At 36.0% G+C, this 23,318-nt stretch overlaps 1 protein-coding gene across 2 annotated transcripts in view; it reads left to right on the forward strand.

Moving 5' to 3' along the window:
* DCDC2 (doublecortin domain containing 2) overlaps positions 1-21,308 on the forward strand; it is a 200,165-nt gene extending 178,857 nt beyond the window's left edge. Inside the window, exons 10-11 of one of the 2 annotated variants that reach the window (XM_020986837.2) lie at positions 11,563-11,856; positions 13,495-21,308. In XM_020986837.2, the coding sequence (XP_020842496.1) occupies positions 11,563-11,856; positions 13,495-13,599 (399 nt within the window). In that variant the 3' untranslated portion in view covers positions 13,600-21,308. Of the gene's footprint in view, positions 1-11,562; positions 11,857-13,150; positions 13,372-13,494 lie in introns of those variants that run through there. The other variant, XM_020986835.2, reaches the window with a different exon arrangement.
* The last annotated feature ends 2,010 nt before the right edge of the window (positions 21,309-23,318 follow it).

Raw genomic sequence — 23,318 nt, forward strand, 5'->3', positions numbered from 1 at the left:
AGTTCTTTAGTTCTACAAAAGATTTAGTGTGGAAAGGTCCTGTGACTCAATGGTTGCATCTTAAGGATGATAGAATGTTATGCTTGTCAAACTGGCTAGCTCTCAAGATGATTGGTTTTAGAGACTAATTCATCTGTAACCACATGAAACTATGCTCATTTACTTTTGTGACTTTTTTGCCAAACCCTACTTTGTGCTTCACATCGGTGTGGAGATGACTCTGGCTTCTCAAGGGCTATGCCATCAGAGTCCAAGCTCTGGAAAACCCTGCCAGTATGTAAGGGATTCAGGTATGGGCCTGGAAATGCCCTATATTATAGTACCAGCCTAATTAGGTTCAGTGAGGCTTGTTGCCAGAAAGCAGTCCACCAGTTAATGGTTTTTGTTTTTTTACCTTAACCACTCAAAAAGGTGAGGTAGCACTTACACTGATGAAATCATGGATCCTTGAAGTGCTCAGACAAGTAGGAAGACTGGCATCTCTGAAGCTTAAATTCTCATTCTGACTTGGTCAGTAACTCTATGACCCTGGGAGGTCATTTAATTGGCTATGTCTCAGTTGCCTATCTGTAATATGGGGATATCATATATTTATAGTTGGAAGGGATTGCAGAGGTCAACAGTTTGTAGATGAGGACACTGAGTTGGAGGGGCTTTCAAAACATCACATAGTTAGAGGCAGAACCCAGTTTCAAACTCATGGGTAAGTTAAGCACTCCCACTTCAATGATTTGTCCATTGCATCAGATTAAGAAAATGATATCTATGTCTTCTTACCTTAAAGTCTCAGCTATGTTACTAAAATAACTTCCCTTCCTCTGCTTACGGTATCACCATCCTTCCAGCCACCCAGGCTTGAAACCTCAGAGTAATTTTTCACTCTTCCTTGTCCTGCATATCCAATCAGCTGTAAAGTCTTATTGATTCTACTGCTGCAATCTCTTTCACAATCCATCTGGTCCTTTGCACTAACATCAGACCTTCATCAGCTCTCACCTGGGCTATTTTAATAGTCTCCTAACTAATTGCTCTGGCTCCAGTGACTCGCCTCTCTAATTTGTCCTCACACAGCTGTCCAGGTAATGTAATATTGCTCCCATCCTCAAACTCCGCATCTTCTAGTTGCCTAAAGAATAAAATAGAGATTCCTTAACTGGGCATTGCAAGCCCTCGACAGGGCTCTGGTATACCTCTCTAGCTTAATTTGATACTGTAACCCTTCATACACACCACATTCATAGAATTGTAAGATCCTAGATCTAGACCTGCAGAGGAATCCAAAAGCTGTGGATTCCAATCCTCTTATTTTACAGAGAGGAAATTGAGACCCAGAAAAGTTAAATTACTTGCTTAAGGTCACAAAGATCATAGGTGGGATTTGAATTCAGATTCTCTGACTTTAGAGTAAGTGCTCTTTCCATTGTATGGTATTATCTACAAACTGGGTTAGTGACTATTTTAAAATGTCAGCATGCCCTCTTCTTATTTTTGTGTGTCCAAACAGGTTATTCTCAGTGCATAAAATGCATTTCTGTGCAACTGTTGCCACTTGATATAATCTTTTGCTTTCTTCTTGTCTAGACCTAGTTTGGGTGAGCATTGTATGACCTAGGATGAGTCATTTATGTTTCCTGGGCCTCATTTTATATTTCTATAAGATGAGAGCATTGGATTGGATTACCTACCTCTAAGAATTCCTTCCAGCTCTAAATCCCCTAGCTGAAAATCTCTACAAACCTCTGATTTTCATTTTTTGATCTTTTCTTTGTCACTATTACATTCCAACTTCTTTATTTGTCTATGATATCCCTGTTAGAGTATAAGCTGTTTGAGGGAAGAAGTTCCATTATCATTCATGTTTAGATTCCCTGCATAGTGTCTTGCATACAACAGGTATTTAAGAAATGTTTGTTGAATTCAATTTAAATGAATATTATACACACATATATATGTAATATGAGTGTATATGTCTATATCTGTATCTGTATATACTTCTTATTCCTGTATAGAGCATGAGAGCACTATGTGGATAGAGTTCTAGATGTAGACTTGGGAAGACTTGCATTTGAATCTTTCCTTGGCCACTTACTAGCTAGTTTTGTGACCTTAGACAAGTCACTTAATCTCTCAGCTTTGTGATCTTTATTAGTGGAAGGAGTTTCTACAATGATGACATCACAGATCTTTGACATATTGACAGAGACTTGATATAAAAATTCATAGTATATGACCTTAGGAGGAAGCTTGTTGTCTGTCAGTCCTACTCTATCTCATACAGTGGAAAAAATTGGATTGGATTTGGAATTGGAGGACCTAGGGCTGGTAATAAATGCTAAAGTGACCAAAAAGTGCTTTAAAATAGTTATATTGAAAGAAAGAGAAAGATCAAAGAAGGGATAAGATTGCTATTTGGAGTTGTTGGAATGATGATAATGGACAATGAAACTGGTATCATTTTGTCAGTGGCAAAATATGAATACAGCTCTTGCTTCTACAAGTAAACTAGTTGGGTTCAGGGTGATGGCTATAGCACAAGTCCCATTCTCCTTAATAAATCATAGTCTGTGTGATCCAAAGGAATTTGAGTGAAGAAAATTAGGGTCCTTCTCAGTATTTTTTCTTACCTATAGTTCTTCTTTTGGCTTTTGTCCTTCACTTTGGCCATATGAAGGTTTGTTCTTCCACTGTGGTCACACACCCCATAGTGAAAAGACTGTCCTTTTGACTTTCTTACAGGTAGTCAGCCAAGTATAGATTTTCTGGATATCTGTGTGAAAAAAAACCCAACCCAACAAAAAACTAGTATTCCTTCTGGGGATGGCTTGATTGATGTGCACACGGGAAACATCTTTAATAATTGAATGCCTCCTTCAAAGGAGATTACACCAAAAAGCACATTGCTTTTCATTTATTCATTACAAATATGTCATAGCAATGTTTTTGCCTTGGGTTGTTAGGATTGTCATACCAATATATTTTGCACAAGACCTGGGGTATTTTAAAGGATTATAAGCCTTTTACCTAATCTTACTGCTTCATTCAAATTGATCAGATCAGACTTTTAGCATATTCTTGCCTTGCTGGAATCAGAGCTAATGAGATGTGGCTTCACTGATGACTATTCAAATAGCTGTCCTGGGAAGAGTTCACAGAAATCATGGGGTGAAAGGATAAACCTTCTTCTTAATAGTTGCAGTGATTTTTAGCCAGTTGTTGAGGGAATAGAAGTGTGAATTTATGGAATGAATTGACCGAACCTGGGGGGGTTTATTCTTTTCTTTGTATCAAAGTTAGCCATTGATAGTTGGCCCCAGACAAGATGTGTAAAATGAAAGAAGAGAACATATTTGTAATTAGGTAAAGTACTTTCTTTTGTACTTTAGAATGCTGCATTTCTTGGCACCTTTCTTTCTTGTGTCAATGCACCCTTGTGATTTTTTTAAAATTCAAGACAAGTTCAGCTGTTGAGAAAGGAAAATAGATTTTTCTTTTATTTTGATATGGATAGTAACCTGTAGAATTCTATGATTATTGATATGATAGTACATTTTCTTTTTCTTTCTCTAGTACTTAGCACAATGCCCAGCACATAGTAGTTGCTTAATAAATATTTATTGATTTCTGTAGCATTTCTGGGTTCTAGCTAGACAATTGTACTGTCAGTACTCAGTACAATAAGCTTTCAAATATTTCCTGTCCTATTGTAGTCTAGTTTTTGGCATGCCAAATATTTTGTTCTCAAGGGGATTTCTAAGGAAGGTGGCATAAGGGGAAATAAACCTTTACATAGGAAGAGAAATATTGTAAAACTCAGTAGTTAGCATAGATCTACAAGAGTATGAGGCTGCCCCTGGTTATCCCCAGAGCCACCCAGTTATTCTTGGCTTCTTTTGGTTGTTTGTGGTCAAGTGCCTTCTTACCGCAAACTTACCCTTAGCTGAATGAAAATATGGAAGCAACTGCTTACAAGAATTTGGATGCAATGCATTTAGCAGACTGGAGGGACCAGAGTGGTCAATCTCAAACTTTGCATATCTGGAAAAACTAAAATTGTGAGCTGTGTCAAAGCTATGTTCTGTATTCAGTACCATTCCTTGGGGATGTTATCAGCCTTGAGCAAGTTACACTGTGTTACACCCTCTACCATCAGTTTTGTACAAGTGAAATAAGGTTAAAATGAACCTTACAGGCTGCCTTGAAGGAACTCGAGGGTTCATAAAAGGGCAACCTAAAGTCTGATGAGCACTTGTGGAAGAGGGAGAGAGAGTCTTGACCTGATTTTACTTGGAGTTTGGAGGAAAGAACTTTAGGTGGGGTGATAGGCTGCATGCACAAGAGCCTTAAGTGTATATATATTTTTAAGTAGTTGAGCCTTTAAAATAATACACATAAAACATTTTCTGCTCAGCACTGTAACAAGTTTTAGAGTTCTTCGCCACAAGTTTCTTTAAAAAAATTATCTATCTCAGTTGACAAGTAATAATTTTCTTTCTCTCCCATTCCTACCTCGACACCCTGAAAAAAAAGAAAAATAAAATCCTTGTAACAAATATCCATAGTCAAGCAAAACCAGTTCCCATGTTGGCCATGTCCAAGAAGGTGAGTCTCATTGTGCATATTCATCTGGTAGCATTCTTTATCCTTGGCCCTTTGGAATCATGTCTCCTTGGTCCTTATGCTTATCGCTGTGCTGTGAAGTCTTTTAGAGGTGTCGGGTTTTGCACTGTTATTGCTAATAGTATAAATTGTTTTTCTGGTTCTGCTCCCTTCTGTGTCAGTTTATGCAGGTCCGCCCAAGTTTCTCCAACATTGCCCCTTGCAACATTTCTTATAGGGGAAGGGAAAGGAATAGACATTTGTATAGTGCCTGCTATGTACCAAGCACTGTGCTAAATGCTTTACAAATATTATTTCATTTGATTCTTACTACAAACCTTGGAAGGTAGGTGCTGGTATTATCCCTATTTTACAGTTGAAGAAACTGAGTCAAATGGAAGTTAAGTAACATGCCCAAGGCCACACAACTAGTGAGTGTCTGAGGCTAGATTTGAACCCAGGACTTCCTGACTCCAGGCCAGCACTCCCACTGCACCATCTAGCCATAAGCATAGTAGTATTCCATTTTATTCCTGTGTCCTACTTTAGCTACCTCCTTCTTCCCTTCTGACTGGTATTTAGCTTCTTGCCTTCTTCTCAAGTCACTATGGAATATGTAAAGAATTGCATCCTACCCCCCTCCCCAAATAGGGCCTAAAGAGATCACCCAGATTTTACCATATCCTGAGGATGATGACTGTACTGTATTATTATTATCGCTACTATAGTTGTGTTTACCTAATAACAGCTAGATGAAAACAGATGTGGTCTAATTGTGCAGTTATTTTATTTACATTATACCAAACAACCTGGCTTATGGAAATAGTGGTGGTCATAGTCTGGGACAGTTGGGTGGTTTGAAGATATACCTGTCTCCCTGGGCCTTCTCCTTTCTCCTACTTCTCTGACTTTGGCCTGCCTCAGAATGTACCTGTGGCTGTGGGTAGATGGATGACTCACCATTACTGGGGGTGCTGTCTCTCTCCTGGCTTTCCTCTGCCTGACTGCTTGATGAGATGGGAGCACACAATCTTATTCCTTTCAGTGAGATGAAGGACCACTAGGCCTTACCATCTGCCCCACCTCTGGGCTCTGCTGTCTGCTGGTACTGTCATCTGATCTCTTAAGTAACCCAAGAAACTCTGGGCCTTGAATTCTTAGGATTTCCAGAGCCTTTCCATCTGCTTTGAAGTTGGACTTTCATTTATACATTGTCTCTCCCCCAGTTAGATGTTAGTTCTTTGAGGGCAGGGACCATCTTGCTTTTTCTGTTTGTAGCCTTAGTGCTTAGCATAGCACTTGGCACATACACAGTAAGCACTTAACATGTGCTTTTTCATCTATGAATTCATTCACATTTTCAGTTTTCATCTGTTAAGCATCATGTGAACAAATTTGATGGCATTTCATTTATTATCTGAAAATGGAGATTAGTAAAGCAGATAATTCTGTCTCTCTCTGTCTCTCTCTCTCTCTCTCTCATTATATCTAATATATAATTGAGATCTGGTAGGAACCTTCTACGTCATCTGCTATAACCCCCTAATTTTATAATTGAAGAAACTGAGGCCCATAGAGATTTAGTGACTTTTTCAAGGCAACAAAAGTAGTAACCGAGATATTATTTCACTATCATTTGAAATTTTGTGTGAAACTTGAGTGAGATTTTTCTTTTATTTTTTGAACAATTTTTTAAAATCAAAATAAGGTGATAAGAAATGATGATAGTTCCCAGTCAATCAATGAGAATTATTAAGTGTCTACTACATGCCAGGCACTGTGCTGAGCTGTTGTTGAGTTGTGCCCCACAATTTGTGACCCCATTCAGGGTTTTTCTTGGTAAAGATGCTAGAGTGGTTTGTCATTTCCTTCTCATTTTATAGATAAGGAACTGAGGCAAACAGGGTTAAGTGACTTGCGCAGGTTACACAGCTAGAAAGTGTCAAACTGGATTTGAACTCAGGTCTTCCTGACTCCAGGCTCAGAGTTCTATACACTGTGCTACCTAGCTGCACTGGGGTTACCAAAAAACCAAACCAAAACAAAACAAAACAAAAAAAACAAGACAGTCCCTGCTCACAATCTAATGGGGGAGATAGCATGCAAATGACTTGGTACAAAGAGGCAATACATATCTATCTATATGCACATAAATATACATACATATGATAAATAGGAAATAATCAACAGAGTAAAGGCACAAGAATTAAGAGAAATTAAGAAAGGCTTCCTATAGAAGATAGCATCTTAGACTTGAGGGAAGCCATGAGGTAGGGCACTACTGGTGTGGGGGAGAGCCAGTGAAAATGGAGCTGAGAGATGTCATGTCTTGTTTGAGGACCATTAAGGAGGCCAGTGTCACTGGATTGACAGACATGTTGTGGGGGGTGGGTAGTATAAAGTATAAGAAGACTGGAAAGATGGGGAGAGGAGCTAGCCTATGATGGACTTTGAATAGCAAATAGGATTTTGTTTGATCCTGTAGGTGATAGCAGTCTGCTGGAGTTCAGTGAGGAGGGTGACATGTTTAGACCTGTACTTTGGGAAAATCATCTTGGCAGCTGAATGGAGAATGAACTGAAGTAGGAGAGACTTGTGACAGACAGACCATCCGTGAAGATGTGAGGGCCTTCAGCAGGGTGGTGGCAGAGTCAAAGGAGATAAGTGAGCATGTTGCAAAGATATTGCCTTGGCAACAGATTGGAGAGGGAGGGGGAGTTGAAGATAATACCAATTCGTGAGCTTATTGGAGGGAGGGGATTGGGTGGGTTGTAGAACTCTCAGTAGGAATAGGGAAATTTGAAGGGTATGGGAAAGGTTTTGGGGAAAAGATGAGTTCAGTTTTAGACAGGTTCAGTTGTAGATGTTTACAGGACTTTCAGTTTGAAATATTTAATAGGCAGAGGGGTTATGGCTGCAGAGAGAGAGGCAAATAGATACTTGTATTTTCTATATGGTAATGAGAAGCATTAGATCAGTCATTAGAGAGCTGGTCTCAGTTAGGAACTACTGGAATCGAGTGCCATCACTGACATTTATATAATGGTTGGGTAACCATGGCCCAGACTTAAGTGTTCAGTGCCCCTAGGCATCAACTAGCGTTCAAGATTCTTAAGTTTCAGAGCAGGTACTGATCTGTACTGGTAGAAGAATTTCCTCTTTGGGAGCTCCCTATACCCCAAATGTTTATTTATAGTCATCATAACCATGTGAAACCTTTATATACTTTGTATATACTTGTAGATGAGAAATTTTCTTTGTTAGAAAATGAGAAACTTTTTTAATGTAAGAGTTTTATATAAATTTATTGATTTTATTTTTTACATCACTAATATTTCTCACTGTATTCCTCTTTCATCCCTTCCAGAGAGGGATAGCTTATAATTGTGTAGTTAGTCCTTCATCCTTGAAGGGCCATGACGTGACTTGCAATTGAATTGGATTTGCATGAGGGAAGGCTGATATCTTATAGTAAGGTCTGAAAGAAGAAAGCAAGAAAAAAGTTCAGCAAAAACTAAGCTTATAAAAACAATCTGACATTGTGTGCAGTATACCACACCACTGGTATCCTTCTTCTTCAAAGAAGTGTGTGTAGGGAGAAGTTCTCATATCTCTTCCTTGGAGCCAATTATATTCTTTTAGGGATCATTATAAGCCTGAAGCATTCAGGTTCTATTGTTCTGTGGTTTCTTCCATTTACATTGCTGTAGTCACTGTGTTGTACAGTTTTCTGGCTCTGCTTACTTTACTTTGTATCAGTTCAAATAAGCCTTTCCAGGCTTCTCTGTATTGATGTTAAAATTTCTAAGAAGCTATTGGTGAACCAGAAAAAAAAAGAGCTTATTAATGGCCTAGCAAGGCTGTGTGTCCCATGTTTGGGCACACCTTACAGAAGGGAGAGCAAAGCTTTTTATTCCTAGGCCCGAATAGCAGTGTCCTCCACGTTGACTGGGTAATGCAGGGTTTACAGCCCATCTGGAGCTCCTAATTTCCCCACGTGAGTCTCTGCCCCTAATTACACCTTCCATTCCTCACATTTCCTTGTCAACAGCCTACAGCTGTCAATACCCCAGCAGCAACTCATCAAGGGTTTTTGGGGACTTATCCGCACCTTGATGAGTGATATGCAGAAGCAACATTCCCAACCACATGCAATGACATTCATATTTTCTTAGAACATATAATATTCCTTTATGTTCACATACCATGGTTTTTTAGCTATTCCTCAGTCAATAGATATCTACTTCGTTTTCAGCCCTTTGCTATCACAAAAAGTGTTGCTTAAATATTTTGGTGTTCATGAGTCCTTTTTCTTTTTGTTATTGGCCTCATTGGGACAAGCAATGGAATCTCTGGGTAAAAGGGTATGGGCGCTTTTTTTTGAAATTGCTTTTCAGAACGGTTGTACCAATTCACAGCTCTACCAGCAATGCATTAGTGTATCCACATTTCTAACATTTACTATTCCAGTTGTTTGCCAGATATTTAGTGAAACTTCAGTTGAAGTGTTTTTTTCCTCCCCCTTCAGGTTTTTTTTTGGGGGACAATGGGGTTAAGTGACTTACCCAGGATCACTAGTAATCTAGTAAGTGTTATGTGTCTGTGGCCGTTTTTGAATTCAGATCCTCTTGATTCCAAAGCCAGAGCTCTATCCACTGTGCTACCTATCTGTCCCCAGCTGAAGTGTTTTTGAAGTTCACTGTAAGAGTTAGTTTAGGCATAAGCAAGTTTTTAAGAGAAAGAAGAATTATTTTTTAGAGGGAGCATATTCTTATAGTATTACTTTTTGAAAAACTACAGTACAGTATGCTAGTCTTATCTGTTCTGTTTAAACATAAGTATTACTTCACTAATACACATAAATACAATACAATAGACAAAACAACTGATAATTATTTATTGTCTCCATGAGGTCCCTGACAGAATGCATTTGTGCACTGGGGAACTGGAGGGAGATCTCTGACTAGTCCTTTGTACATTAGAACAAGTTTAGCTGATTAGTTGGGGGAAGACATACCTGAGGAGACAGAAAGAAGCCGAAGGAAAAAGAAGAGAATTGAAGTATGACATTGGTAAGCCCTTGATGGAGGGGTAGATGGTGGAGGTAGTTGCTGAATGGAGTCAGTGACTAAGGAACACTGAGGCCCAAATGAATTACCTTAGTGGTGGTGGGGTATAGGCAGAGTACTTCATGCATGAGTTCTACTTTTCTCCAAGACTTCTGATTCAAGAGGATCAGGCATCTGGATCCAGAAAGGAGATTAGTCATCATTCAGTCCAACCTCCACATTTTACAAATGAGACAGATGAGGCCTAGAAGGATCAAGTGACTTGCTCAAGGTTACAGCAGTCAGTAACAGAGGCAAAATTTGAGCCTAGGTCCTCTGACTCCAGACCCAGTGGGTTTTCCACTATACCACACTGCCTCTTCCTATTATTTGGGTGGTTAATGCCTTGTGGCACTGATAAAAAGTCATTATATAGCCACAGATATGTTTATTTGGACTACATGACCCCCAAGTGTGTATTCAGATTATCAGAACTGCTATTTATTGGCCACTGAACTAAAATGTAGAATGATTCTCATGGATTCTGTTTTTGGATTTTATTTTTATTTCACTCTTTTGGTCTTAAGGAAAGTTGAAACCTTATGGGAGAAAAACAATATTTTTCTTGGTGAAAACAAGGAGAAATGATAGTTCTTGTAGACCCCTCTTCTCTCTTCCTGAAAAAAAGAGTGAATATACAAAACATAATTGAATTCCATTTCACAATCATTTATTAATAGCAGATCACTGTGCTAAAAGGCACTGAAGAAGATACAAAATTTATCTTACATGTATATAGGGCTTACTATATGCCAGACATGGTGCTAAGTGCTTTACAATTATTTTTTAATTTCATCCTCATAACCACTCTGGGAGGTAGTTGCTGTTATTATTCCTATTTTACAGTTAAAGAAACTGAGTCAAAGAGAGGTCAAATGCCTTGTGGATTTAAACTCAGGTCTCCCTGACTCCAGGCCTGGAGCTCTATCCACTGTGCTTCCCAGCTTCCTGCTCTAAGATAAGATAGGATCTAAGATTTCAAGGACCTTTAAGTGTAGTAGAGACATATTAAACAGATAAGGTTGTGGTTGTTTGGTTGTTTAGTCATGCCTAAATCTTCACGGCCTTGTGGACCATACTGTCCATGAGGTTTTCTTGGCGAAGATACTGGAGTGGTTTGCCATTTCCTTTTCCAGTGGTGATAAGGCACTATTAGATAAAATTCCTTATGATGTGTGCACTTGTAATCCCCAAAGGAGCAATTTAAACACAAGCTTCTTAAGGGCAGGAACTGATTTTCTTCTTTTCTTTCTTATTTTTTTTGGATATCACCAGCACCTAGCATTGTGCCTTGAACATAGTAGGTGCTTAATGTTTGTGGGATTGAATTAAAATTCACACGGCAGAGGGTGACTTTTGGGTTTTGATTTACATGAAAATAGGTTTTTGTGTTTGGACACATATTGGAATTTTCCTTATTAAATGCTGAAGCTATTCCCTGCCTGATTGAGTATCAGGAGGAGAAATGTGACATATCTTTGTGTGTATATGTTATTATATTTACACATATATTCCTCTGTGTACATATATATAAACATTTGTATGTGTAAACTGCAAGTACATGCACATGAGCACACACATACACATTATCTCTATGCATAATTCACACAAGTATATTATGCAAGAAGTAGGACGTATATGTAACTATATCTATATATATGCACATATACATAAATCACAATTCTCCTGATATGTAACATTATACAATATACCTATTATATATTACATGGAAAAATGTAATAAGCATTGCTTAAAACTGCACTAAGACTTTTTGGGACACCCTGTATATTTACACATGAGTATGTTTCCATTAAAAACTTTGGTTAAGGAAATGACCACATTTCTTTTGATTCCTTAGAGGCCAGCAGAAATAATAGATGAGGAAGAAGGTGGAGAGAAAGAAAATGAGGATATAGAAGAAGAGAAGGAAGATGAGAAAGAAGATTTATCAAAAGTAAATGGTGATGTTGAAGAAAAAGAAGTTGAAGAAAGTCCTGAACACGGGAATGTTGATCCACCTAGGGTAAATGGTGGCACAAATGAAGAAAATGGTGAAGAACTGGATGAAGTTAACAACGATCAGCAGCATCAAGAGAAAGACAAAGAGATAACATTAGCAAAAGGTGATGGTGATGGTGACGGTCCAAAGGAGGTATTAGTTTTGCACTTTTATTTATATATATGTGGGTATGTTGTAGGAGCTACAAAAGAAGACAGGGTCCCTGCCCTAAAGGGGCTTACAAACTTGTTTGGCTGCTTTCTTGGTGAATTTGGAATCTTGGTAGTGAATTTGATTTATATTCAGCCAGAAGCAATTAACACTTAATAAGCCAAATTTCTATAGGTGATAAGTTAGAGTAATTGTTTATTTAGCTAGAAAGAGACTTGACTTTGCCAAAGAATTCGTAATAAGTATCATTTAAACTTTTACAGAATAGATAGGGCTCCAAGGGTATTTGAAAGTTGAACTGAATTTATATTTTTCTATATATACATACATATTATATATATGTATATATATATGTATATACACACACACATCTATATGTATATACATACCATCTATATCTATATATACACACATAGACTGTCAAGCACATTTAAATGAAAAAGCAGGGAAAATATAGTGAGTGTACAGTTTATTGAGTTATCATTATATGCAAGTCACTACACACACACATATAAAATATTAAGCAACTTGAGGTGATTCAAAGAAGTGTAAGACACAGTTCCTGCCCTCTAAGACCTCACTGTCTAGTTGAAGAGAAAGGACCTATAGATACCTAAAGATGATTAGTAATACAGTGGGGTCTGCAATATACAATATGAGACATACATATGTAAATATAAAAGTGTGTTTATATATACACATATATGTCTGCAGGGCAGTCTAGTACAGTGAGTAGAGGACCAGCCTTGGAGTCTGAAAGACAAGTTCAAGACCTGTCTTTGGCTCATACTAGCTGTGGGATAGTGGATGAATCACCTAGCCCCCAGGAACTTTCTAAGACTATAAATTACAGAGCAGTTGCTGGCCTACGTCCCTGGAGGAAGTTTCCATACAAAAAGTCCCCTACACTGAGATGAAGTCACTTGACCCCCAATAAATATCTATATTTATAGCTCTATCTCTAATCTCTCTAGATCATAGATCTAGATATAATTTACACACTCATGAACAAACACGAACACACACATGCCTCTATACATAATAAAAAACTGATAGATGTGCCAAGAGGTAGAAACATTAAGTGCTATTGGGTTATTATGTCAATACATGCTGATTTTCTATTTTGTTCTTATTGGGTAGGGCAGCAGATTTCAAGGAATACTTATATTCTTAATGGACAAAAATGGAAGGGAATCGGGTGTTGGGTGGTGTTGGGGCAGGGCTGAGGTGTCTTGAGAATGGGACTGCAGCATACTTTCCCCTCCCCTTTTCCTAGAAATGTGCGAAGTTCAGAAATCTCATTGAAAGAGAGAATTTTAAAGGGCAGAAGAAAAAATCAGGAAAACTGAGGCTGATAAATAAAAAAGAGGAGCGGGGTAGGTTGTGGTCAGGAAAAGGAAAGTTGAGGAAGAGAACACATTGCTTTCAAAACCTGGCATGTCGCATTTGAAAATGAAAGAATAAAAAAGGCAATGAAAATATGACTCATGGGAATTTTTCCAAATTAAAAGTTTGTATAAAAATTTAAGTGGAATGGTGAATGCTTTAAGCTCCCTGCATATGTATCCCTGTTTATTATCTGTACAACCTAAAGGGTTAAATAATTTTGTTTTTCACTAGGATGAATCAGATCCTCAAAGACCACCAAGGCCTGAAGTAAAAATCACTAGTCCACAGGAAAATGATAACAATGAACAAAACAAGGAGTATGCTGCTGTGGCATAGATGCTTAAAATGTGGATTATAAGAAAAATTAAGGGTTTTATATGATACTTGAATTCTAAACACTATTATTTGTGGTTGTTACACATAGTGTGGCAATATGGTTGAATACTACCTGTAGAATTTCAAAATTACAATGAAGAATGGAAAGAATAATCACATTATATTATCTATTTCCCCAGCTGGTATTTTTTTTAAAGCCATCTGAAAGAGTTAAATGTAAAAAATTTGGGTGGAGCTTGTCTTGGAAGAAAATTAACTCTTACTTTCTTCTTTGTAGGATGAATTTTAATGTGCCCCATCTAGAATTTTAGTAGTAAGATTGTTAGATGGCAGAATATTTTTGAAAGTCTTATTTAAAAAGGCACAGAATATTTTGTGAATTTTAATGGAAAATGTATGTAATATTCCTTAGGATAATAAACTTTAGAAAGTATGAGTTGCAATTCATTTTTAGATATGTAATTTCAAGATGTCATTAAAAATCAAGTATTCTTGCTAGATGCTTACATTTCCTTTCTCTCTCTCCAGCCAAAATATCTGTTACCTTTCTGATATACCAAGCCGAGATGTTTATTTTGCAAATAGCAGACTTATCAGAGTATTATAAGTGTCATACCATACCATATCATATCACATTATATCACTAGGCCTCATCCTTATGGCCCTTTCAGGTATTAAAGCCTTGTAGGCTAATTGGTCCCTAGTATAAAAGCTAGGAGGATTTGGAATTAAGGAAATAAAATTATCTAATTCAGCCATCTACATGATTTTCAACATCATTGGATCTATAGAAATTTTATTCATCTTTTAGAATGTTTATTCTGCTAGCCCTTATCAGTACTTCGACTACCTCTTGTTTCAGGTTCTCAATTATCTGCATGTTAGAAACAAAGTTTCCCACAAAATACAGATTCTCAGAAAACCAAGGGAAAAGACAAAGAAGGTATATAAAAATATTTTCCCCACTGCCCAGTTTTATTAGGTTTGCTATATAGTTCCCACTGGAAAAAAATAAAATTTGACAGCTAGATGGGACCTTAGAGATTAGTTGGTCCAACTCCACATTTCAGGTGAGGAAATTATGGCAAAGAGTAGAAAAGTGGCTTGCCTGAAGACTGTATGACTAGTTAGTGACAGGACTAGAAAACAAATCCACTGACTTTCTATTATACTATTATTTCTATTAGGTATTGACCCTAATTGCTTTGTGTCTCAGTTTATTTCCACAAATGGGTCAATTAAAGTTTCAAGTGAAAAAAAAAGGAAAAACAACTTTCCTATTCTAGTTATGAGTAATATTTGCTACTTTAAATCTTCAAAATATCAAACTGTTAAGAGAAAAATTTTGGGTGGAAATGCTAGAACATTAATGAAACCTATTTCTGATTAACCTCTCACCTTAACTTTTGTTTGGTTAGTAACTGAATGTGAAATAATCAGAAATTATATAGTCCAGTTGGTCTCAAAATTGCATTTACTTTGATAGATATTTAGAAAAAATATATTGCCATTGTTTTTTGAATGAGGAGTAATGCTACTGTGCTAATAGAAATAATGCATTTTTCTTATATGAGTATTTTCATTAATTAGACATAGGCAATGGATGAAATTTTACTTCTTGGATACAACTGTTGTTATAACTGTTGCATCTTATGGTTGTAAGTGCCTTTAATTGGTTAATCAATAAATCATTCATTCATTCATCCCACCAAGGAATACTTGTTAAATACCTATTGTATGTGTAAAGCATTGTACTAGGCATGAAAGAAAGGAGGTATAAAAACCAGGTAAGATACTATCCCTGCCTTTATGAAGCTTAGGATAAGAAATACAGATCACCATAATACCTAATATTACATAGATCCATATATTTAAATAGTTTCAAAAGAAAGTGCTGTGTGAACTCTGAGGTTGAAGAGATGGTTGGAAAGTCAGGGGATGCCAGATTGTGGAAGATCTTGAATGCCAGGGAAAGGAATTTGACCTTTATCAGTAGACAATAGGAAGCCTCTGAGGAAGATCAGCTGTATGTGTTGAAAGGATTATTCTATTAATAAAAAGGATGAATTGCTGGATGGAGAAAGGATGAAGTCAGGAAGACCTGCTAGGAGCCCTTTGCAATAGTACTTTAGGATGGTAATGGGGGAAATCTATTTTATGAGGATGTTAATGGAAATAGAGTAGGAGACAAGTGAGAGCAATGTTTTGGGGGGAAGAATCGAAGAATACACAAAACTAGTAACTGATTTGATGAATATTGAGGAAGAGACAAAGATAAGGCTTATTATGTCCAGGTTAAATAATTAGTTGAAATTTAATTAGTTGGCACATATCACAAAAACTTATCAAAGATATATTTTCCCAAGTAGCTATTTTTCATATTTTCTATAAATGATAAATACAAAAAAACTCTAATAAATTTATCAGTATTAGAAAGATATGAGGATATAAGGGCATGCTATTCTGGGAAGAAATACATTAATTCTTAAATATTTTTCTGAGAAAATATAAGCATATAATTTCTATTTGGTCTTTAAAGAATTAAATAAAACTGGACAATCAGCCTGTATTCTTAGAAAAATAAACAAGATGGTATAATGGGCAGAAGTCCTATAACAATACTGATGTTTGAGGGTTTTTTTTTTCAGTTAATTAAATGAAGAAATCAAATGTAAAAATTTTGGCTTTCTAGTAAGTTGATTCTTTGTCAAAACCTTTCATCCCCTGCAGTAATTCCTCCTCACTGCTTTTCCATTGTATTATCTAGTTTAGGCAATTGGGGGATCATTTGAGGGTCATTTCAATGAAATAAAAATTGGTGTTTTTCATGGAAAATAATTACATTAGGTATTCTAAGCATGTAGTACCCTTCAGGGATCTTTAGAACCCACAATTACTGTAGTGTAATGTTGAAAAAAAAAGCAACAAATTCTTACCTAATAGGTACATATTTTATCATCTGCTAATAAGACATAATCATGACCTACCTTAAGGGGATGAGGAACAACTATATTTTAAAAACACTTTAAAGTACATACATATATATGCATATGCTATATCCTATTCATAAAATACCTTATCTTACCATGGCGAAAATCATTCCCAATGAATGAAAATAAATGTGCATCACTTGGTGATGATTTAAAATAGGTTGTCAAAAGTTAATTCTCTTCCAAAAGATAAACTTTTCACCCTGTGGGAGCAGTTTATTCCCTTACATCTACTATTTGGATAAATCTTACTGACAGTTTTGGGTACCATTTGTATTTGTGTGGGACAAAATCTAGACCCCTAAATTTATCTCCAGATTAGGTTATTTTATATTGTTTTAAAAAGGAGTTTGCTACTAATAACTGACAACAGATGATTTCTTGATACTTACAAGTCAAATCTATGAAGAGTCAGGATAACTGTCACCATCCACGTATATGGCCATTTATGTGGCTTCATCTGCATAACTAACTGCCTTTTTCCTTCATTTTGTAGCTTGTAATTTTTAGTATTACACGAATCTTGTGTCAAGCTAAAGTTGATTCAAGATCATAAATAACTTTATTGCATTGTGGACTTTGAACATACAATCAAGTAAAGCCAAATTTAGCTACATTTTTATTCACTCAAATAGTTAAACTATTTCTCTTGATTTTTTCCATTTTTTGCCTGTTTATGGACTTTAAAATATAATAACTGTGTCCATAAAATGGCATATTTTTAATGAGACTTTTCTTTACTCTGATTTGCACTGTGAGTATTCGTTCTTGCCATTTTCTAGTTCCTGAAAATCACTGTTGGCATTAAATAGTACCATGTATATACAATGTCATCCCTGTCACATCCAGTGAAAACTAGATATATCTGAAACCTCATTAATTCTAATTATTCTAAAATTATTCATAAATTATCAAATGGCTTGGCACATAGCAAGTAAGCCAATGTCCTGAACTTTTGTATGTGCATCTGAAACAGCCTGCAATATTAACAGCTTATTTTTTCAGTGCTTTAATTTTGTAAAGCCCTTTTCTCATAACACCATAATGAAGTAGGTAGTACAAGTATTATTCCCATTTTACAGATGAGGAAATCGAGGCACAGAGAAGTTAAGGGACTTCAGGTCATAAAACTGAAACCCAGGGCTCTTGACTCTAAGACCAATGATCTTCCTTTATTTAGAGTTTGTATGTGTGTGTATGTATATATATATATATATGTGTGTGTGTGTGTATTGTATATATACACACATACATATACACATATATACATATATACATATATACAGAGACTGTCAATTATATATACATATACATATAAATATATGTGTATATATATTATATTTAAAGTTGATGGCTTAAAAAACTGAGATGTTTTGGCTGAAAATATTTTAGTTTTCTGCAATGCACTCAAATGAGAGGCTACATTAGCATAACTGATGGTCCTTTGAAATTATTCATATATTATTCATTCACCATTATTTCTTTGCGTAGTAATTAGGCAAAGTATGGCTACAGTAGATTAACTGTTCAACCAGAAGCATCACAACTAAATTGTTGCCAACATGAATGGAGCTGCAAATACCTATATGTGTTGTACATAAAGGTTTGTAGAGAGGTATGGAAACTTCATCTCTCTATATACATGTATGCACACACTCTTTTAAAAAAAGGGTACTAGGCATAAATACATTAAAAGGGAAGGACTGTATTAGTTAGATGTGAGAGAAAATATTGAAAAGAATGTTGGGGTAGGGTGGGTGTCCTGGGCATTGATGTGGGTCATGGTACTTTAATGGCTTCCAGACATGTTAACAAAGACTTAATATATTTTTCAAAGCATGGAAGCTATCAAAAATTATTTTAGAAAGATTTTATTTTAGGAAGGATCTTGAAGAGGTAGTTTTAAAAGAGATGTCATAGGAGGAACGTTTGCTAGAAATAATAGATCTTGAGTTAACCTACATTTCTGAGGTGACTGCAGAGTACAGTACTTTCTCATTAACCTTACAGCTTATTTATATGCTTTTAACTGTGATAGTATCTTGTATTCATGGTACTATTATCTTGCTTGTCTTTCACAGGTCTTGTTTATAGAGTATATTGTTTGCATTATGTATTTTTCATGAATTTTGCATAAGTTTCATTATAAAGAAAAATGGAATCCTAGAATTGGAATGGGTCTTAGAGGTCATTTAGTTCAACTTAGCATATGATACTGGAATCCTCTGTAATAAATGAGAGTTCATCATTTTATTTTTGTTTGAATGCCTCCATTGATGGGAAATTTGCCACCTCACAAGGCAGTACAGTTTATTTTTAGATGGGGCCAATTGTTAGAAAGTTTTTTCTCATGTTGGGCTAAAATTTGGCTTCCCCAGACTTTCAGCTTTTGAGTTTAATTTTATTCTCTGAAGCTATGGAGAATTCTTGATATCAGTACTTGTAATATTTGATGGAGACCCCTCATCATAGTGGTTGCTGTCCTCTAAACGTGATTCATTTTCCAGTTTTTAATTTCCCTCTTTAAAATATGCCACTCAGAACTGAACATGATAGTTAAAGTTGCAATCAAATCTGAGCAATAGCCCCATTGATAACAAATAACCAAGTGCATCAAAATAGTATACAAAGCACATATTTGGTCCAGGAACTTCACTGAAACAAAGAAAGTTAAAGTTGGAAGGGACCTTAGAGATCATTAGCCATGGGTTTTTAGCATTTTTTTTTTTGGTGATGAATCCCTTTGGCCATGTGATAAAATCCATGGGCCTCTTAGAATAATGTTTTCAATGGCATAAAGTAAAATACATAGGTTTGCAAAGGAAACAATTAATATTGAAAACAATTATCAAAATCTTTCTTTTAAACCAAGTTCAAGGACCACAGTTTAAAAACTATTGATCTAAGTCCAATTCCATCATTTCCCAGGGGTTGAAACTGAGGACCAAGAGGTTAAGTGACATACACATGGCCACATAGCTAATTTGTTGCAGATCCAATACTCAAACCTTGGTCTCCTCCTTATCTAGTCTTCTTCCATCTATGTTACACTGCTTACTTACTAAAAATGAGTGGCTCAATAATCTTGCATTCCATACACGAATATAACTTCTCACTTATCTTTTGCCTTTTAAAAATTCTTTCCATATATCTAGTAGTTTGTTTTGGTATCTTATTTATGAATTTCCTCATATGTACTTCCTAATATGAAAATCCTTGGTAGTACAGTGAAGCCATCCAGATAGTGAAAACCAATTAGTCTAGCATTTGGGACCAGGCATATGTTATTACAGGGGAATTGAGGCATCATTAAAATCCTGTTACTAAAAAAATTAAAAATCATAGGAGGTTAACACAGAGGCTTCCTTGACTTTAGCCAGAAAAGATTTGAGTTGACTTTGGATTTGTGGTTGTGAAAGGTCTCAGAAGTTCATGAAATGCCTTCTCTTCCTTTTTAAGAAGTTTAAGTATTTATTGAAATTGGTTGTTAAAATCACTTTCCATATGTAATAAGTATAAGAGGGGAGGAATGACTAATGTGACTTTTCAAAAGAAAGGAACAAGCCCAAATTCTTTCAATATTTTTTTTCAGTGATGTATTGACTATTGTTTAGTTCGGAGTATGTTGTTGGGTAATTTCATTGTAATTCATCATGTTGACAAGTATTTTTTTTTCTGGAAAATTGTTGCTCAAGTTTTGACAAGATTACAAAAATTTAAGTTGGGTCATTTGTTTTATTTTAGAATTCTGGAAAATGCTCATTTTTTTATAATACAAAAGTTGATTATGTCTCTTGAGTAAATGGATACTGTTTTATGCAATTATAGAAATGTGTTTTGATGGCTTATTGTTTAGGTACATGAAATTGTGTATTACTATTATTTTGTATTTTAATATTCCACATGAAAATTTTATCACCTATAATAGATGCCATGTGACTTAAAGCCTATGGAAGCTTGGCTCATGACAAAGAATCTTAAGTGATTATATAACAAGGATAAGAAGTTCCATTAGATGTGCACGAAGCTGTGATTTTTACAGTTTGCACAGACTTTATAAATGCTATTTAGTTCATAAAACATGTATAACTTTGTACCAAAATAAATCTTTTTTTCTTTTCCTTTTCATGAAACTCTGAATTTATAGAGGGTAGAATTTTAGCTATACTCCAAGGAATTAAATAAAGAACATTATATAGGACTGTCCCTAAATAGACTTATGCTGAGAATACTTAACTATGGAATCATGCAAAAAAGATACATCTGGAATTTTTACCAGCATGTTAATATTTATGGAGCCTTGCTATAAATCTTCCATAAATGGGCTTTGTGCTACTGCAGTTTTCACTGAATTAAAGTTTTTTTTTTTATTTTCTGAGTTTTAAAAGCAAACACCAGGAGGCAGAGCTGATAGCCCTTTTGGTACTTAATTACAATAGATGAACAACTCTGAGACCATGACTAAGGAGTTTGTTAAAGTATATTTTACACACATGAATAACATCCATTGGGTTTTATTCCCAGTCTGTTAGGTTGAAAAAGTAACCCTTGGCAATAAAGGAACTATTACCACATTATATCTGTATACTAGATTCTTGAACAAGCATTATGTTACATATTCTACAACCAAAACTATTATAATTCATATAATGTATTGTAAAATGGTAGTGTTTTTGTTATGACATTTATTTATGGAAATAAATATGTAGCTTTACTTCAGATTTTTGTGTGTTTTTCTTCCTCCCTCCCATGAGGATCTTAATTTCCTAAATCTCTAAATATCACTGTCAAAGAATCTATGACATTGGCTTTGACTGAGAGGGCCAAAAATGTCAGACTCATCTGTTCTTCCATTTTTAGCAATCTATCAAACTTAGTAGTCTAATCATAAGTATTTCAATGGATATGCAAACTCATTAATATAAATAGTCTTTCTGTCAGTCAGTCTGACAATCAAAAACATTTGTTAAGTGCCTACTATGTGCCAGGAGCTACTTTAGGCACTCGAGATAGAAATGTGACAGACAGTCCCTACCCAAGAAGAAGCATACCTTCCTCTAGAGTGGTTCAGCATTTTCATGAATAGGTAAATAGAGGATCTATTTCACCCCTTCTCCTAACCCAGTGATAAGAAGAGCACTAATAACTGAGCAAATCAGGAAAGTCTTCTTGAAGAAAATGGCACTTGAGTTGAGCGCTAAAGGGAATTGGGACTTTAATTGAAACCACCCTTGCCTCATACCGTGGTCCTCCTGTCTGTATCCTTTCAGAAATCTGCTCCAGGGAGTCTACAGAATGTTGTGAGGGTCTTTCTGCATATTGCTGGACCTGATAGGGTAACCAGTAGTATGAGTAGGCTGTTCATCTATTATCTCCTAGTTTTGATATATGACTAAGTCACTGCCCTTTCCAGTTGTATATCTCCTTACTATGATACATTTCTGACATATTTACACGATATGGATTCTGGTGCACAATTCTTTATTAGTGAGATGCCTAATCTCATTTATGCCTACTGTGCTTCTCTCTTGCTTTTTTTGGGTAGCCTCCAGTCTAATTATAACACCAGAAAACCAGTAAATTCATGATCGTCTGACTCCTCAGATGTCACTAAATAGGAACCTGTCCTTCCACAACAAATTGTATTCTCAACACAAGAAATACACATTAGACTTAAGTCTAAGCCCAGAAGGAAATCAGGGATTCTAACAGGCAGAGATGAGTAGAGAATGTGTTCCAGTCATGGGAAACAGCTTGCAAAGATTCGTGGAAGTGGAGGAAGTTAGAATGAGATGGGAGGTAGCTAGTCATATAATTTGGTCAAAATGTAGTTTACATGGTGAATGAATGAATGAATGGTAAAGAATTTATTAAGCATTTACTATGTACAAAGCACTGTTAGAGTGATAATGTGAAAGACAAGAAAGACAGATTGGAGCCATATATATGAAGTCTTAAATGCCAAGCTATAGAGCCCTATATTGTGTCCCATAGATAATACTATTCAGTCATGTTTCAGTCATTGCTGGTTGACCCCATTTGGGACTTTCTGGAGTGGTTTGCCATTTCCATCTCCAGTTCATTTTACAGTCAAGGAAACCAAGGCAAACAGGGTTAAGTAACTTGTCCAGGGTCACACAGCTAGTAAGTGTTGAAGATTTTTAAATGTTAAGATTTGAACTTGGGAAGATTAGTTTTCCTGACTGCAGATCTGACACTCTATCCACTGTACCGGCTAGTTCCCTCTTCTCCCAAGATGATAGAAAACCACTAAAGATTTTTGAGCAGGGGAATGATGTGGCCACCCCATGCATTAGGGAGACTGCATTGGGAGTCCAGTAAAGGCCTCTCTTGCCTTCTTTTGTCCTTGGTTGCCCATTAAGTTCTTCATAGTCTAACATTTTAGTTACATTTCTGAAGATTTTGCTACCCTGATATATATGTTGGGTTCACAATCCAGGTGGAGACAAGAAGCATCTGAAAACATTTTGACCTTATCATATTTTCCTCCTCTTGTCTGTGTTATTATATCTTCTCTGTACCAGGTTGTTTTGGGAAGCAGTCTAGTGAAACCATGGATCCCTTCTCAGAATATTTTTAAATGCATAAAATAAAATGAGGTTATAAAGGAAACCAAATAAATTATTATTATCAAAATACTTTTAAGATCAGTTTACAAACTCCATGTTAGAACCCCTCACCTTCACAGTCTTCCTTCTACCCCTCTTT

The sequence above is a fragment of the Phascolarctos cinereus genome, unplaced genomic scaffold, assembly GCF_003287225.1.
Source record: "Phascolarctos cinereus isolate Bilbo 61053 unplaced genomic scaffold, phaCin_HiC Scaffold_4;HRSCAF=312, whole genome shotgun sequence".
In the NCBI taxonomy this organism is placed as follows: domain Eukaryota; kingdom Metazoa; phylum Chordata; class Mammalia; order Diprotodontia; family Phascolarctidae; genus Phascolarctos; species Phascolarctos cinereus.